This window comes from Macaca mulatta, chromosome 13 (assembly GCF_049350105.2).
Source record: "Macaca mulatta isolate MMU2019108-1 chromosome 13, T2T-MMU8v2.0, whole genome shotgun sequence".
NCBI classification, from domain to species: Eukaryota; Metazoa; Chordata; class Mammalia; order Primates; family Cercopithecidae; genus Macaca; species Macaca mulatta.
In genome coordinates, this window is record NC_133418.1 from 77,852,487 (window position 1) to 77,869,558 (window position 17,072).

General features: G+C 49.3%; 1 protein-coding gene across 6 annotated transcripts in view; it reads right to left on the bottom strand.

Annotated features, from left to right (window-relative positions):
• The window catches only part of TTC7A (tetratricopeptide repeat domain 7A), a 153,846-nt gene that overhangs the window by 88,448 nt on the left and 48,326 nt on the right, over positions 1–17,072 (bottom strand). For all 6 annotated transcript variants that reach the window (XM_077959626.1, XM_077959629.1, XM_077959628.1 and 3 more), the window contains 2 exons: positions 9,010–9,140; positions 6,636–6,751 (listed from right to left, as the gene is read on the bottom strand). In XM_077959626.1, the coding sequence (XP_077815752.1) occupies positions 6,636–6,751; positions 9,010–9,140 (247 nt within the window). The remainder of the gene's footprint in view (positions 1–6,635; positions 6,752–9,009; positions 9,141–17,072) is intronic.

Here is a 17,072-nt window from a genome sequence, read left to right on the forward strand (position 1 = left end):
GGGGAGGGCGGGACCACCCCCAAGAAGGGGAGACACCCTTTGAGAATGGTGATTCAGGGTCCCAGAGAGGTGGGAGTCAGCGCACCGTGGATCGGCTCTATGCTCCCAGCCATCACCAGGCCCTGGCTTCTCCCATACACCCATGCACTCCCCAGGCTGTCCTTCCACGCCCCCAAATTTGGAAATGGCATGAGTTTCCAGGCCGCTCAGGCTCGAAGCTGGAATCCCAGTGGGTGAGCTCGGGCAAGTGACTCAACCTCTCCAAGCCTCCCTCACTAGTGAATGGGGTCACCTGGCCTTCCCAGAGCACTGTACACCAAACACATGGTCCAGCCAGGCCCACAGCAGAAGCATGACTGCCGCTGGTCTCTCTCCCTCTTCCCCTCCTGGCTGTCCTTAATGTTCACCTTAAAGTCATACCTGCAGAAAATTCAGCTGTGGGGAAGGGGAGCAGGCAACCCCTACAGGTGGCTGTGGGGGGGCTCCCAATGGAGAGGAAGTTAATAGCTGTGAAAATACTCCAGGTGTTTTGCATTCCTTCCCTCTCACTGGACCCTTGCACCCTCTGGGACATGGACAAACAGAAGCACTTAGAGGGGAGGAAGCCAACTACAGGGGGCAGATGGGGAACCTGTTCAGGGCCACAGAGTAGCCTCCACCCCCGGGGCCTCACCCTTACTTCCTCCAGATGGCGAGAGCACCCACCAAAGTTTTCACACCAGAAGCTGGGACACAGCACTTGCAGGGCGTGAGCATCCTTGGGGAACCCACACTAGGTTAGCAGCACCCCAAGGGTGGTGGCCCAGGGGCTCAGTAACAGAATGCCTGCTGTGGGTAGGTAGCCTATCAGATAAGACCGCCAGCTAAGAAAGTCAGCCGGGCCCTGCGCACAAAATCCTGGCTCTACTGAGGACAAGTCACTTTTGTTCCCTGTGCCTCGATTTCCCATCTGTGAAGCAGGGATGCTAACTATGGCGTTTCCCTCAGGGAATACTGGCAGGACTAACACATATGCAGGTGCCTGGTGTGAATTTAGCACTTCCTAAGGGGCATGCATTATCCTAAGAAATATCCCTGAAATGGATGAATGAAGGAGATGGAGTATTGAAATTAGAACCGTCCCCTCCCCACCGTCCCCACGAAATCCACTCCAGGAAGCTTTCATAGATAAGAACAGCCCCTCTGGCCTTCGTGCCTCTGCAGGTCCTTGGGAGGGAGGAATTGAGGACTCCTTAACCCCTGTAGTGCAGGGGCCAGCAAACTGTTTTTCTCTAAAGGGCAAATAAAGACAGCAAATTTTACAGACTTTCCCATAAGGTCCCAAATGCGGCTACTCAAGTCTGTGGTGAGATTATATGTAAATGAATGGGCATGGCTGTGTTCTAACAGAAGTTTATTTACAAAAAAACAGGTGGCAGGCCACCTCTGCCTTACAGGCACAACTACCCCAGGTCCTCATCATAAATCACTGAGGAGTTAGAATGGTGACCCCTGCTCCTCCCAAATCTCCCGCAGGCAGAGCTGAGGACGGCCTCTCTTCGGGTCCCCCAGACTCATCCCTGGGAGCTCACAACTGGCAGAAGGAGACAAGGGGGCTCCAAGTAGCAGCCGTGGGGGAGTGGTGGTCTCCAGCTTCAACTGTTGGGCCATGAAAACAGGAACTAGGACTCCGGACCACTGTTTCTCTGAAACCAAAGCTCAGCAACCAAAAAAGGATCAAAAAAGCAGATGGTGGAGGTGGAGCAAGGAAGCTGCACTTCTCAGTGCCCCTGGGCTGTCCTCAGCCCCACCTCTGGCACAGGTGGTCCAAGGAGCCCAGGACTCCACAGCGGGTCCTACCCTTGAAGGTGAACTGCCTTCTCTCCCAGCCTCCACAGCCACACATTCCAAACAGAGACACCACCACCTCCCTGGCCTACCACTTGAGAAATTACAGAAAGAAAACAAAAGGTGGCTCATGTTTGGGCCAGCAGCCTGTCTAGCTATGGACTACACAAAAATAATAAAAACAAATGATAATACTGGCTTTGATTTTCCTTTTCTTTTCCTTTATTTGTATTTTTTTTTTTGAGATAGGGTCTTGCTGTGTTGCCCAGGCTGAAGTGCAATGGCATCATCATGGCTCACTGCAGCCGCGATCTCCTGGGCTCAAGCAACCTTCCTATCTCAGCCTTCCGAGCAGCTAGGACCACAGGTGCACACCACGATGTCCAGCTAATTAAAAATAATTTTTTTTGTAGAGACGGTCTCACTATGTTGTCCAGGCTGGACTCAAACTTGTGGGCTCCAGCAATCCTCCCACCTCGGCCTCCCAAAGCTGTGGAATTACAGGCATGAATTCTAGGCAGCTGTGATCTACCAGGCACCCTGGTGGGTGGGTGGGTGTTCACATATATTATGATCCCCACAACAACGCTATGAGAAGGCAGGCATGGTCCTCACCACCACCTTACAGGTAAGGAAAGCAGAGGTTCAGAGAGCTCAAGGGACTTGCCCATGTACACACAAGCTTGTCATAAGAGCTGGGATTCACTCCCAGGGGTGCTGACTCCACAGCTGTGCTCCTCACTCTCCTGTCTGCCAGGCATGAGGAGAGAAAGAGAAGCAGCCTGTTTCCCAGTTGGAAGGGGCCCTTCCAACCTATTCTTTTTTTTTTTTTTTCTTGACACAGGGTCTCACTCTGCTATTCAGGCTATAGTGCAGTGGCACAATCACAGCTCATGGAAACCTCCGCCTCCCGGGCTCAGATGATCCTCCCACCTCAGCCTCCCAAGTAGCTGAGACTACAGGCGCATGCCACTAAGCCTGGCCAATTTTGTTTATTTTTTGTAGAGACAAAGTCTCCCTATGTTGCCCAGGCTGGCCTCAAACTCCTGGACTCAAGCGATCCTCCCGCCTCAGCCTCCCAAAGTGCTGGGATTGCATATGTGAGCCACTGCTCGCGGCTCCTTCCACCCTATTCTTTCCATTTGGAAGATAGGGATGTGCAGTTCCTGCCCCCACAACAGCAAGGGCAGGGTGGAGAGAAAGAGAAGGAAGAGGGCATAGGCCTCCCCTGGGCCAACGGTCCTGCTGGGGCAGGTCTGCCTCCCCAAGGCCCAGGTCCACCTGCCTACTGCAGTCATCACAGCCACTGCCTCCTGGAAGTGACGTCACCACGGCCTGTTCCACATTCTGGACAAACAACTCCACCTCCTTCTCTTCCAGGCAATTGAGAACTCAAGCTTAAGGTTACTGATATGCAGCTCTGTTGGGCAGGGATACCTGCTAGATGGAAAAGCTGCCTGGGCCAGACCTGTGTGCTTTGGTCAGAATGCTCCCCTGGCAGTCCCAGAGCACCTGGAGACCCACTCCAGATAAGGGCACCACATCGAACAGTCAGTAGCTTCACAGGCCTTTGCCTCCTCCTGGAGATGCATGACTCACCTTCAGGCTCCGGTTCTAGAGAGTCTCGGAGGTCTCCAATCCATTGTTTCCCAAACTTATTTAGCCATGGACCCTCTCCTGCAGATTCCTGCTGTCCTACAATCCTCAGCCTCATCCCACCCTCTCTGCCCCTCCCAGACTCCTCCCATTTCCCCTGTCCCCACCAGGTCCCAGATCAAGCCTGATCTGCCACAAGTCCACTATGTGCCCAGCCCCACATAGCCCTGAGCCCACCTGCAGGAGTGGACTTGGCCCACCTCCTCCTCGACCCCCACATTGAGCAACTTTGTGGGGAAGGGAGATAAGCAGGAAGGAAAGAGGCTCACAGCCAAGCCTGGGTGGAAAGAGCAAGCTACAAGCAGTGTGTCCTCTAGGATACTATTTTGTGGTGGTTGTTGAAAAAAAAAAAACATCTGTGTATCTATGCATAGAAAAACATGAAAGACATGTATCAAAATATTAAAAGTGATTATTTAAAGTTGGGGGATAGATCAGCAAATTTTTTCTGTCAGGGGCCAGAGAGGGGCTGAAGGTGGAGCTCATCACCAGTGGCCAGTGATTTAATACAACATGCCTACATAATGGAGCAGCCATAAAAACCCAAAAGCACAGGGCTTGGAGAGTATCCAGGTTGCTGGACATGCAGCAGTGGTGCATCCGGAGGGGGCCCGGACGCTCCGCATGCCTTCCACATACCTAACCCTATGCACCACTTCCACCTGGCTAGGCTGTACCGTACACCAGTCATCAAGCAAGTAAACTGCTCTCCTGGGTTCCATGAGCTCCTCTGCAACTTATGGAACCAACTTCTGTCTGTTTGTAGCCAATTCAGACAGAAGTTGCTGGTAACCTGGGGACCTGCTACTTGTGACTGGTGTCTGCTATGGAAGGCAGTCTCTCAAGGGACTGAGCCTCTGTGCCCCTCCCAGACCCCTTCCATTTCCCCTGCCCCTGCCAGGGCCCAGATCAAGCATCAGAGGTGAATTTAATTGTAGGAAACCCAGCTGGTGTCAGAGAACTGGTTGTGAGTGGGGGAAAAAAACCCCACATTTGGTCACAGAAATGACCTGTGTTGTACTGAGTATAAAGCAGGGCCAGGCACAGTGGCTCACGCCTGTAATCCCAGCACTTTAGAAGGCTGAGGCAGGAGATCACTTGAGTCCACGAGTTTGAGACCAGCCTGGGCAACAAAGTGCAACTCCCTCTCTACAAAAAAATACAAAAAATTAGCCAGGTGTGATGGTGCACCTGTCGTCCCAGCTACTCAGGAGGCTAAGGTGGGAGGATCACCTGAGCCCAGAAGGCGGGAGTTGCAGTGAGCTGAGATCACACCATTGCACTCCAGCCTGGATGTCAGAGCAAGATCTGTCTTTAAAAAAAAAAAAAAAAAAAAAAGAGGCCGGGCGCGGTGGCTCAAGCCTGTAATCCCAGCACTTTGGGAGGCCGAGACGGGCGGATCACGAGGTCAGGAGATCGAGACCATCCTGGCGAACACGGTGAAACCCCGTCTCTACTAAAAAATACAAAAAACTAGCCGGGCGAGTGGCGGGCGCCTGTAGTCCCAGCTACTCGGGAGGCTGAGGCAGGAGAATGGCGTAAACCCGGGAGGCGGAGCTTGCAGTGAGCTGAGATCCGGCCACTGCACTCCAGCCTGGGCGACAGAGCGAGACTCCATCTCCAAAAAAAAAAAAAAAAAAAAAAAAAAAAAGAGAGAGTATCAGGTAGAAGAAAACAGTAAGTTTGCTTTATTCTCCTAAACAAGTTGTGGGGAAAAGAAAGAGAGATCAGCCTGTTACTGTGTCTATATAGAAAGAAGTAGACATAAGAGACTCCATTTTGTTCTGTATTTGAGATGCTGTTAATCGGTGACCCTACTCCCAACCTTGTCCTTGCAAGAGACATGTGCTGTGGTGACTCAAAGTTTAACGGATTTTGGGCTGTGCAGGATGTGCTTTGTTAAACAAGTGCCTGAAGGCAGTATGCTTGTGAAAAGTCATCACCATTCTCTTAATCTCAAGTACCCAGGGACACGTACACTGCCAAAGGTCGCAGGGACCTCTGCCTAGGAAAGCTAGGTATTGTCCAAGGTTGCTCCCCGTGTGATAGTCTGAAATATGGCCTCGTGGGATGGGAAAGACCTATCGTCCCCCAGCCTGACACCCGTGAAGGGTCTGTGCTGAGGAGGATTAATATAAGAGGAAAGAAGGCCTCTTGGCAGTTGAGATAGAGAAAAGCATCTGTCTCCTGCCCGTCCCTGGGCAATGGAACATCGAGGTGTAAAACTCGATTGTATGTTCTGTTTACTGAGAAAGGAGAAAACCGCCTTAGGGCTGAAGGTGGGATGTGCTAGCGGCAATGCTGCTCTTTATGCACTAAAAAGGTTTATGGAGATATTTGTACAGTACTTTTCCTTAAACTTATTCATGTCACAGAGATCTTTATTCATTTGTCTTACTGCTGACCTTCTCCCTACGATGATCCTATTATCCTGCCACTTCCCTTTTTCTAAGATGGTAAAAATAATGATCAATAAATACTGAGGGAACTCAAGAGACCCAGGAGCAAAAGCCTACGGAAGGCATTCCAGGCACTGTGGCTCTTACGTCTCAGATAGGCCAGTATTCCGAAGGACCTCAACACAACCCACAGGAAAACAAGCATTTCTGCTGCCTCGTCAGCAGGGACAGCCACAGCCCTGGTGTGATGCCAGAACTTTACTTCTACCATACTTTCCCTCGTCCCTCACCACTCCTTAAAAGCTGGAATGAACAGATATCTGCCTTCCCATTGGGTTTTTGGGGAGCGTGAGGCTCAGAGGAACCAAATAACTTCATTCACACCGCAGACGACAGTGGACAAAACCAGACCCACTGGCCAGCTCACTGTCCTTTGCTTTTTCAACATCACCTTCCAGGTGCCCTCCGCCCTACCCTCTTGAGATGCCCATTCCTGTTTCTCTTCTTAGCAGTCTCCCCTGAGCACACACAGGCTTTATTGCTTCCGTGGCTTCCTGAAGCGTGGTCCTTCCCACTGAGAACGCCTCCGTACACTCCTGTCTGACAAGATGTGACACAAGCCAGTCCCCACCGATCCTCCTGGGAGAGCATGTGTGCACAGGCCAGAGAAGAGGGAGAGCAGCCTTAAGGCCACGTCAAAAGTCTCAGCCCAGGGGAATTGTTCCCACACTCACTCAACTACCAGTGACCTACCCCTTCTTCAGGTTTTTCACATAGGCGCTCTGGAGGGCGGCTTCCAGGAAGTAGGTGAGCTCATAGTCAACCGGGTGACAGCCTTTCAGATGCCTCGACGTGCTGTTATTTGTGGTCTGGGAAGGGGAACAGAGAGAGAGCCGTTGTCTCAAAGTTCTGAAGCAGGGGGTCACTCAGCAAGAGGAGGTGGCCTCATCACCATCCCAGTCCCTGCTGTTCAAGGGCACATTGTTGCAATTCTCAGACCAGGCTCCATGTAACTCACTTTAACTCAAAATATGTCTAAAGCATTCTCTCCCCATCCAACTGTTAGATGCCCACAAGCCCTGTGTCTTTTTTTTTTTTTTTTTTTTTAAGAAACAGGGTCTTACTATATTGCGCAGGCTCATCTCGAACTCCTGGGCTTAAACAATCCTCCCACCTCGGCCTCCTAAAGTGATGAGATTATAGGCATGAGCCACCACACTAAGCCCCTAATATTCATTCAACAATCACAGAGCTTTAAATTCATTAACTCACTTAGTCCTTAGAGCTGCTCTACTAAGTAGGAACAGTCATCATTTCCATTTCACAGGTGAGAACAGAGAGGGTCTCTTCCTGCCCAAAGGCCACTCAGGTTGAGGGGTGGTGGCAGAGCCAGCGCAGTCAGGTTCCCCTCTCCCTTACCCCCTACTGCAGGATGACTTCCCTGTCTGTACAGAGCCATGCTGAGCACTTGCTCTTCAACCAGACAGCACTCATTGTCTGAGCACGTGGTAGAGAGACCACTTCATGCAGCATTGCTACCCTGTTCTGCGTATGCAAACCTCAGCTCCCACCAGACTTCACTCCCACAGGACAGGAGCTGTCTCCTTAGTCTCACTGCTGTCCACACCTCACCTCCAGTTAAGGAAAGAGAAGGGGAAATGAAACTCTTACAAAATCGCCACCCAAGCCCAAATCTTATTTATGTCTCACAACTGTCCTACAGGGCTGGTTTTATTTGCATTTCATCGATGAGGAAACTGAGGCTCAGAAAATGTCTAAGGTCAAAAGCGTAAATTAGACGTGGTGGCTCACATCTGTAATCCCAGCACTTTGGGAGGCCGAGGCAAGAGAATCGCTTGAGGCCAGGAGTTCCAGACCATCCTGGGCAAAAGAGTGAGACTCTATCCCAATCAATCCATCAATAATAATTTAATGCATAAAGTCACAAAGCTGGTGTCAGTCTGGACCTCAAACTCAAGCCTAGCCAGGAACGGATTCCAGGCTATTTGCACTATGTATCAGTTAATTCATTCCACAAACATCTGAGTGCCTGCCAGGCACTGTACTGTCCCTGTCAAACAAGCATGGAACATCAGAACATCCAGAGAACTGAGACCCCCCCTGGTTCCAGGAAAAGCTGAGGAATAATTACATCATTAACTGAGCTGTTGCTTAAAAGCCTCAGCCCTAACGGGGTCCTCCAGCCCAACAAGACTGGCCTGCCTTCTGTATACCATTTCCTTTGTCTAACCTGAGGGGAAAAAAATCTGAGGCATCCGCCTCTTCTTTCAGAATTCAGAGTAGATTTAAGAGAGGGTCTTAGTTCCTTAGAGGTCAAGACTAGGTCTCAGGAGGGACACACAGCATTTCTGAGGGTGCACAAGGTTCTATGGCCTGCCCTCCCTCAACTTAAGATAACAACTATAGGGCCCCGTTTGTCTGCCCACTGCTACCAGGCACTGATTCCGGCCCTGGACATCATCATCAGACATTTGACAGGGACAGTACAGTGCCTGGCACTATAGCTCATCACCTTAATCCCCTTTTGAAAGATCTGAAAACTGCCAGGGCCCTGGTGACCAGCTCTTTCACCAGCCTCTGAAAGGCTCAGAGAAGGAATCCCAAGATCCTGCTTCCCCACAGGATCCAGGGAGGAGCTTCTGGGACACCGAGAGCGGGGAAGGATGTCCAGCTGCAAGACCCAGGCGGACACCACCCCTGCCAGGGAATGAATGGTGAGCAAATGATTCAATCTCCTAAAGCTCATCTATTAAACAGGTATAAGTACAACACCCACCTCAGGGGTGGCTATGAGCAGTCAACAAGTTAACGGATACAAACAGGGCTGTTATGTTTGGTGCTGCAAGATGAGCTCACCAAGGAGTTCCTGGTGCCTAGCAGATGGCATGGACTCATTTATCTGTTAAACTATTTTCCAGTAAAGAGTCTCATTCTAGTGAAATCAGTATACTATAATGAGTTTTCCAACCTATGAAGTAGAGTGTCTTTGGGGGACAGAGAAGGTGCCTTCTAATTAGCACACAGGTGACCTATGGATTTAGTGGGATCTGTAGATATAGGTGCTCAATAGACAGCAGCTCCTACCACGGTGTTATTTCCAGCTCACCTTCTCCAATTCCTGCAGGAACACCTGAGCGATCCAGGAGGCCCTCTCAAAACAGGTGATCACTTCCTCCTCCCTCTCCGTCAGGCGGAAGCGGGAAGCGATGGAGTTGGGTAGGCGTTCCAGAGAGAGGCCTGCAGGAGGAAGAGGGCGCCTCAGACCTGCCCTGCTCGGGCCGCCTGACTCCAGGCCCTCCCCATGGGCCCAGGGTGGGCTTATCCGAGGGGGCACACACTCTGGTGCAGCCAGGAGGAGGCGGAGGTCTGCGGAGGGGAGGAGGAAGCTGAAGCGACGGTGGTGTTAGCAGTGGCTGGGAGTAAGTGATGGGACAGCACGTGGGGAATCACACTGCATCACCCCAGCCCAACTCCCCGGGAAGCTACTCCTGACCCCTCCTCTGTAACGGAGTATCCCCATTTTTCTAAGCAAAAGAGAAGGAGGTTTTCTTAAAAAACGTATTTTTTTTCTTTCCTCTTTCCTCCTTTTCCTGTTCCCCACTTCCTACTTAGCTCTTTAGAAATGCAAAACCTTTACCTTCCCTTCACCAGACACTCCCTACACAGCAAGCTTATCCATGTGCTGACTTAGAAGCTCCAGAGCCAGAACTTTCCCACCAGGAGACTGCCTCTAGAGGTAACAGTCAATTCACATCCTAAAGTGTGACTGAGAAGGAACTCTCTCCCAACCGGAGAGTATCTTGAAGCAATGCTCACTTTACAACCTGGCTCTGCCCACGATGGTGCCAGCTCGACTACCTGCTAGGTAAGGCACCAAGGCAAGTCATGCAGACCCTGCACTTGCTTGCTCCCTCCTCTGCATGGCGTTCATGCCAAGTCCCCCTTTAAAAGCCCCGGCTTTTTGCCCAGGAAGTGAAGTGGTTATCTTTTAAGGCAGGAGCCTGTACCTCTTCCCCTAAGCTAAGCTTTGGAATAAAGTGACTTTCTTTATTCCAGACCTCACTCTTGTTAATTGGACTCTGCAAGTGGCGAGAGACTGAACTGCATTTCAGTTACAATTTTGGTGGCCCCTATGAGGACTGCAGCACACTTCGGACGACTGAGCCTATCAGCCTGGTTTCACTACCAGGCAAGGTGGGGGATGCCTGGGAGTGCCAGCTGCTCCTGGCTACTGGACTCTAGAATAGAAATGTTAAGGGGATTTCTCAGCAGCTGCCAAAATGTTCTTGTTTTGGGGAACCTCCCTTTCACCCCCTGGCATGACATCTGCTGCCTCCAATGCTTCACTGGTACAAAGAAAGTGACCTCTGAAGAAGCCAGCAACCTTGAAACTGGATGAGCAAGCTAGAGTATACCTGACGTTTTTCTGTCTCTTCTGGGTGTCCCTGGGACTTCACTCTGTGAAGACTTGGCCGCTACCAGCATCATTTGGGCATTTTGAGCATTTGCATCTGTGGCACTATAGGGACTCAGCTGCCTGTCAAGGTATCTCCAGCTGAGGCAGGGGGTTCAGAACTCCACTCAGGCCCTGGAGTCCCTCTACTCAGACTGGGGATTTTGTTTGGAAGCCGTTTGTTTGTGTGAATGTAATGACTTTGTGTACAGGCTGATTTCTTTCTTTCCTGAGCTCCCTCCGGGTGGAAACAGTTCACCTCAACCGGTGACCTGCGGCAGTGGGAGGGATCGGTCCTCCGCCACACTGGGCACTGAGGCCCTCCCTGACAGGGGATAAATGAGGGTAGCAAGGGTATCCCTGCACCGTGTGGTGGCTGGAAGGCTCTCAAGCTCCTCTTCTGTCACTCTACTTTTTCCTCTCTCTTTCCATTCTCTCTGTCATGCCACTCTTGGAGAACCTGGCTGTGCTGCAAAAGCCAGCCAGAAATTTCATACTCTTATCTCTTCCGTAAAATGCAAGGACAAGTTTCTCCCCTTCCCTTCACTTTGCTGTTCCACAAGCCTCATTTTCAGGGGCTCCATTCTGTTCCTGGGCCTTGGATTTAAAGAGGGAATAGGATTGGACATTGGCAACAAGGTCTCTGGCCCCTCAAAGAGCCCCTTGGGGTGCATTTTGGTTAATTGAAAAGCATACAGTTGTGAGCCCATGACTAGGAAAAAGAGGATCTTTTACCATAATACTATCTGGACCCAATACCACCTGGGCCACAATGAATTCTGGCCTGAAGATGGGGTTACTTGGTTACACTTGCAGTTGTTAGAAGAAAAACATCCACTCTCCTGGTGCTCACCATTTTCTACACTGTATTTTGGTAATCTCTGGCCAGCTCTTCTCTCCCTAACTAGCTGAAAGCTCCATGGGGGCAAATATGAACCTTTTTGGACAACCACAACCCTTGCACAGCACCTCACACAGTAGGTGCTCAAGTTATGCAGCATTTTACATGCACGCTTCCCATGGAACCCAACAGTTCCTCCCTGCAGAAGTTACCCATGCTCAGGTCTCTGCCTGCAGGGGACGACCACTTTCCCATTTATCAGTATTAGCACCTTCCTCTCCTTTTGACCACCTCTCCCGCAATCTCTGATGATCATGACCGCCACAGCAATCAGCTAAGTGTGGGCACATGGCCCAATCTGGGCCAATAAAAAACAGTCTCAGAATTGTCACTCTTTCCACTGGGGTTGTTAAGCTGGTATCAGACATCAGTTTAGAAATGTTAGAGAAAACCTGCCTTAAAATGAAGTCTATACAATGTGAATATAAATAACACTACTGAAGTGTACATTTAAAAATGGCTTAGATGGTAAATTTTATGTTGTATGGGGCTTTTTTGCTGCAATTTAAACATTTTTTAAATAAAAGTTTCAAGGCCAAAACCAAAAAGCTCAAAAAATAAAAACAATCTGTAAGAAACAAAGAAGGGATATAGCATTGTTAGCCATACTAGAAACTAATGCTGTACAGAAAAACAACTCTATTTGCATCAAGTTACTTTTTTTAAAGACAGGAAAAATACTGAATAAACTCTTAGTCATGAAAAAAATGAAATCCATGCAAAGAAAAGGTAAGACATGATGGAGAAGGGTGGATTTCTAAAGAGACTGAGTACCTAGATCCAGCTTTGCCTGAAGCTCTACCTGCTGGAACTTTCCAGTGTATGAGCGCCATTAAATACCTCCCATGTCTTCTCCCTTCCTCCCTCCCTCTCTCCCTTCCTCCCTCCCGCTGTCCCTTTTTTTGACACTTGCAGCTAATATAGACCTGACTAGAGAGTGCTGTCCTTCTGAACTATTGTTTCTCAACGGGGAGAATCAATGTCTGTCTCGTCTTTGTGCCCACACGGTACTTTAGGTACTTTACATGTGAAGACGAACTTACTGAAGAGATGTATAATAGAAGAATCCTCAACTGTTTCCTGCCCTATAAGCCCCAACATCCACGTAATGACCAAGTCCTCAAACCTTCCCTTCCTCTCTTCCTACTACTTTATATCAGGTTTTATGTCTTGAGCGGATGACTATATTGGCCTCCTAACTGGCCTCCCTGCCTCCAGTCTCACTTTAATCCCCAGGGGGATCCTTCTAAAACTCTCCAGGGGTCCATACTGCTACAGGGTAAGGTCCAACCTCCGGAGGCTCCATACCAGGCCCTTCTGGTATCAGTTCTCCAGCCTCATCTCTCGCCTTACCTGCCACATCCACACCCGACCTCCTGCTCCCAACTGCTTGGTTGTAGGATGCCTTCTTGACTCGCTCAAGTTGTTCCTCCTGTGTGGAGTGTATCCACCCCACCAAGTCTACCCAAAATTACTGTTCACATTCTGACCTAGTAAATGCTACCTCCTCTACAAAGCCCTTCCTGATAGTCCCTGGTATAACCAAACATTCCTCCTTTAAGCCCCAGTCTATACATATTCCTAACTCACCATTTCTTACACTTATTTGTTCATATGTTTCCCCAGACTGTAGACTCCTTCAAGACATCAACCTAATCGTGCTTGCTTTTCTACCACCTGGCACACAGTAGGTACTGGACAAGCATTTGCTGGCTGGATGAAAAAACACAAGCCTGGTCATGTCTGACAGAAAACAAAGTGCTCTGCAAATACAAGGTAAGGAATTATTGTTTTTCTTAGCCACATTCCCATGCACACAGATTCAGTGACCTTGTCCTTTGCCAGGCTGGGGTGTGACCAGATCCAAAGTTCGGGTGCGTTGGCCTGGAGGAAGGCGGGCACAGAACATGAAGGTCCTTGCTCAACACAAAGACCCAGGTGCCTGGGTCACCGCATGTCAACGTACCTCCTGCCAAATGACTCACAACCAGGAGGGGGAGGATCCTCATTCCAGAGGACTAAAGGGGGAAGAGGAACCGAGAAAGAATCAAGGAGGCAGGCCTCGTTGCTCACTGCCAGAGCTGGGCCAGCCCCTGCTCCCTAGACATGCAGCCTATCCACCCTGCAAGAAGGTGGGGCGAACCTATGAACTGTTGAGAGGCCTGGCCCAGGAGACCAACCACACATGGCAGGGCACAGCCAATTCCAGGGGACATAGAGTGGATCTGTTTCAACACAGCTGCCCTGTGGTCCCCAGAGAGATGTGCTGAGACTGGGCTCCCTCCTGCCGCACCTCTGGGTCCAGCACTGGAATGGGTGATGCCAGCTGCTGTCAAGTTCAAGCTGCCAGTTCCAAGCCTCCAGAGGGCTGGCCACTGCAAAGCTGTGAATTCAGGAAACATGGTCTGTGGGGCTTCCACCTTCCCCGTGTGGCATTTGTTCCTTCCACTCTCAGCAGGGACCTCCCCACCATGCTTCTCCAAGAACCTCAAATCCCATCCTCCTTGAAAGCTCAAAGTAGGCCAGGCAAAGTGGCCCACATCTGTAATCCCAGCACACTGGGAAGCCCAGGCAGGCGACTGCTTGAGCTTAGGAGTTTGAGACCAGCCTGGGAATGTGGTGAAACCCTGTCTCCCCAAAAACAGAAAAAATTAGCTGGGCTTGGTGGTGCATACTTGTGACTCTAGCTACTCAGAAGACAGAGGTGGGGGAATCGCTTGAGCCCGGGAGGCGGAGGCTGCAGTGAGCCAAGATTACACCACCGCACTCCAGCTGGGTGACAGAACAAGACCCCATCTCAATTTAAAAAAAACCTCAAAGGAAAGCCACCTCTTCTCTGAAACTCTGCCAGGTAGAGTTAAGCCTCCCTGTGTCTAAACCACTTGAACAGTTTGGCTGCATCTCCTATGTATGTGCCTTTTTCCTTCATTGTCATCATCCTCTCTACCCATTTCTGATTATCTTTGCACCCCAATGATGGCCAGGGCCTGGTGTTTAGGAAGCATGCAGATGGATGCGTAGATGAATGAGCGTATTCACAAAGCCAAGTATACGGCCCAAAGGAGTTCCTCCCTCTCCACTTAAAAAATATTTCCTGGGCCAGGTGTGGTGGCTCATGCCTATAATCCCAGCACTTTGGGAGGCCGAGGCAGACAGATCACGAGGTCAGGAGATCGAGACCATCCTGGCCAGCATAGTGAAACCCCATCTCTACTAAAAATACAAAAATTAGCTGGGCATGGTGGCACATGCCTGTAAATCCCAGCTACTCGGGAGGCTGAGGCAGGAGAATTGCTTGAACCAGGGAGTCAGAGGTTGCAGTGAGCCGAGATTGCTCCACAGCACTCCAGTGTGGGTGACAGAGCAAGACTCCGTCTCAAAAAAAAAAAAAAAAAAAAAAAAAATTCTTGGAGAATTCATAAACAAATTGTGGTATAGTTATATAATGGAATACTACTCAGATTTTTTTTTAAAACTCATATACACATAACACAAATGAATTACTTAAAAATTACATTGTGCAAAAGAAACCAGACATTTAAAAAATACATGCGGTATGATTTCATTTATTCAAAAGAGTAAATTAATCTATACCAGTAGAAAATAAGGCCAGGAGTGGTGGCCCACGTCTGTAATCCCAGCACTGTGGGAGCTGAGGCAGGGGATCAGTTGAGCCCAGAAGTTTGAGACCAGCCTGGGCAACATAGCAAGACTTTATCTCTTTAAAAAAAAAAAGCAAAAACAAAACAGTGGTTGCCTGGGGTGGAGACCAATTAGAAAAGAGCCCAAGAGGACTTTCTGTGGTGATAGAAATGTTCCGTATCTTTGTTACAGTACTGGTCACATGGATATTTAAACTGGTCCAATTCATGAAATTATATAGTTAAGATTTGTACATCTCACTACATGAAAATTTATCTAAAAATAATGGAGATAATGCCTTTTTGAAGGGAGCTGTCATGACTCAGAGAAACAAAAGTTCAAAGTACAGGGGTACATTCACTGAGGTGGTCCTCTGTAAAGCAATTTCCAACATACACAGGGCCAAAAAGTTTCTGGAGCTGGCAGTGGCTTTTCCTAAGCAAGGTCACAGTCCAGTCACCCAGTTCTGCCCATAAAAAGGGGCAGGCAACCTTGTATGTGTCCCCTGGTTGATAAGGTCTATTTTCCTGCCCACAAACATCTGATTGGAAGACCACTCAGGGACTCCAGGCTTGGGTTGCTTTACCCTCTGCCCCGTGAGTGCCTCTGCACAAGCGGCCAGACCGCAGCACTCAATCCAGGATGAAGGTGGGCTGCCCTGAGCCCAGTCCTTGAGGCATCAGAGGGTTGTAACGCAGCCCTGCGGGGCAGGCACTGCCTTGTGATTCCCACCAGCAAGGGCCTTTCTGTGCCAACACCCAGCTCTAGGAGAGGTCCCTTGCAAGAGGAGGACTTGCTTTTTCATTAACTCAGAACTTTCGATTTGGAGCCAAGCTGATCCTGGCACAGCCTCAGACCCAACACCAGGCTGGTCCCAGCTCCTTCAGTCTGAATGACTCATCACATCCCAGGCAGCCACCCTTCCAAGAAGCCCCACCCTTGGAGCCCTGGAGCTTTGGGCCCTGGATGCAGAGGTAGAAAACAGAAAACTTCCTCAGCAACAGAACCCCTTCCCTCCCACCTACCCAGCCTGTCAAAAGGGCACAGGTACAGCTGCAGCATCCACGGACGATGAATCCCAGACTTGGGTACCCTGCAGCCAGGGGAAGAAGGGAAAAAATGCAATTCACTCAGTTCTCAGGGGAAAACTGGAAGGCCAGGTAGGAAAGAACCCTCACAGATCACTCTGTTAAAATTAGAACATTTAAAAATAGGATTACCATACCAGCAATTCCACTTCCAGGTGTACACCCAAAAGAATAGAAAGCAGGGTGTCAAAGAGATATCAGTCCACTAGCATTCATAGCAGCATTATTCACAATGGTTAAAATGTAGAAGCAACCCAAGTGTCCATTGACAGATGAACGGATAAACAAAATGTCATATATACATACGTACAATACAATATCATTCAGCCTTCAGAAGGAAGGAAATTCTGACACATGCTACAATATGGATAAGCCTTGAGGACATTTTACTAAGTGAAATAAGCCAGACACAAAAAGGCAAATACTGTATGGGTCCTCTTACACGAAGTACTTGCATAATCAAATTCATAAAAACAGAAAATAGAAGAGTGGTTGCCAGGGGTTAGGGGAGGAGGGAACGGGGCGTTGCTGTTTCATGGGCATAGAATTTCGATTTCACAAGGTAAAAGAATTCTGGAGATTGGTTGCACAATAATGCAAATGTTAAAGAGTTCAGGAGATTGGTTGCACAACAATGTCTCAGTACTGAACTGAACACTTAAAAGTGGTTAAGATGGTCAATTCTATGGTATGTATATTTAACACTGTTTTTTTTTGTTTGTTCATTTTTTGTTTTTTGGGTTTTTTTTGGGGACAGAATCTTGCTCTGTCCACCCAGGCTGGAGTGCAGTGGCTCAATCTCAGCTCACTGCAACCTTCACCTCCTGGGTTCAAGCAATTCTCCTGTCTCAGCCTCCTGAGTAGCTGGAATTACAGGCACATACCACCATGCCTGGCTAATTTTTATATTTTTAGTAGAGACAGGGTTTCACCATGTTGGGCAGGCTGGTCTTCAACTCCTGACCTCAGGTGATCCACCCACCTCGGCCTCCCAAAGTACTGGGATTATAGGCGGGAGCCACTTTGCCCAGCCAACACAATTTTTTAACAGAAAAAACAAAAAAACAGGCAATTTGGCTTCTGTA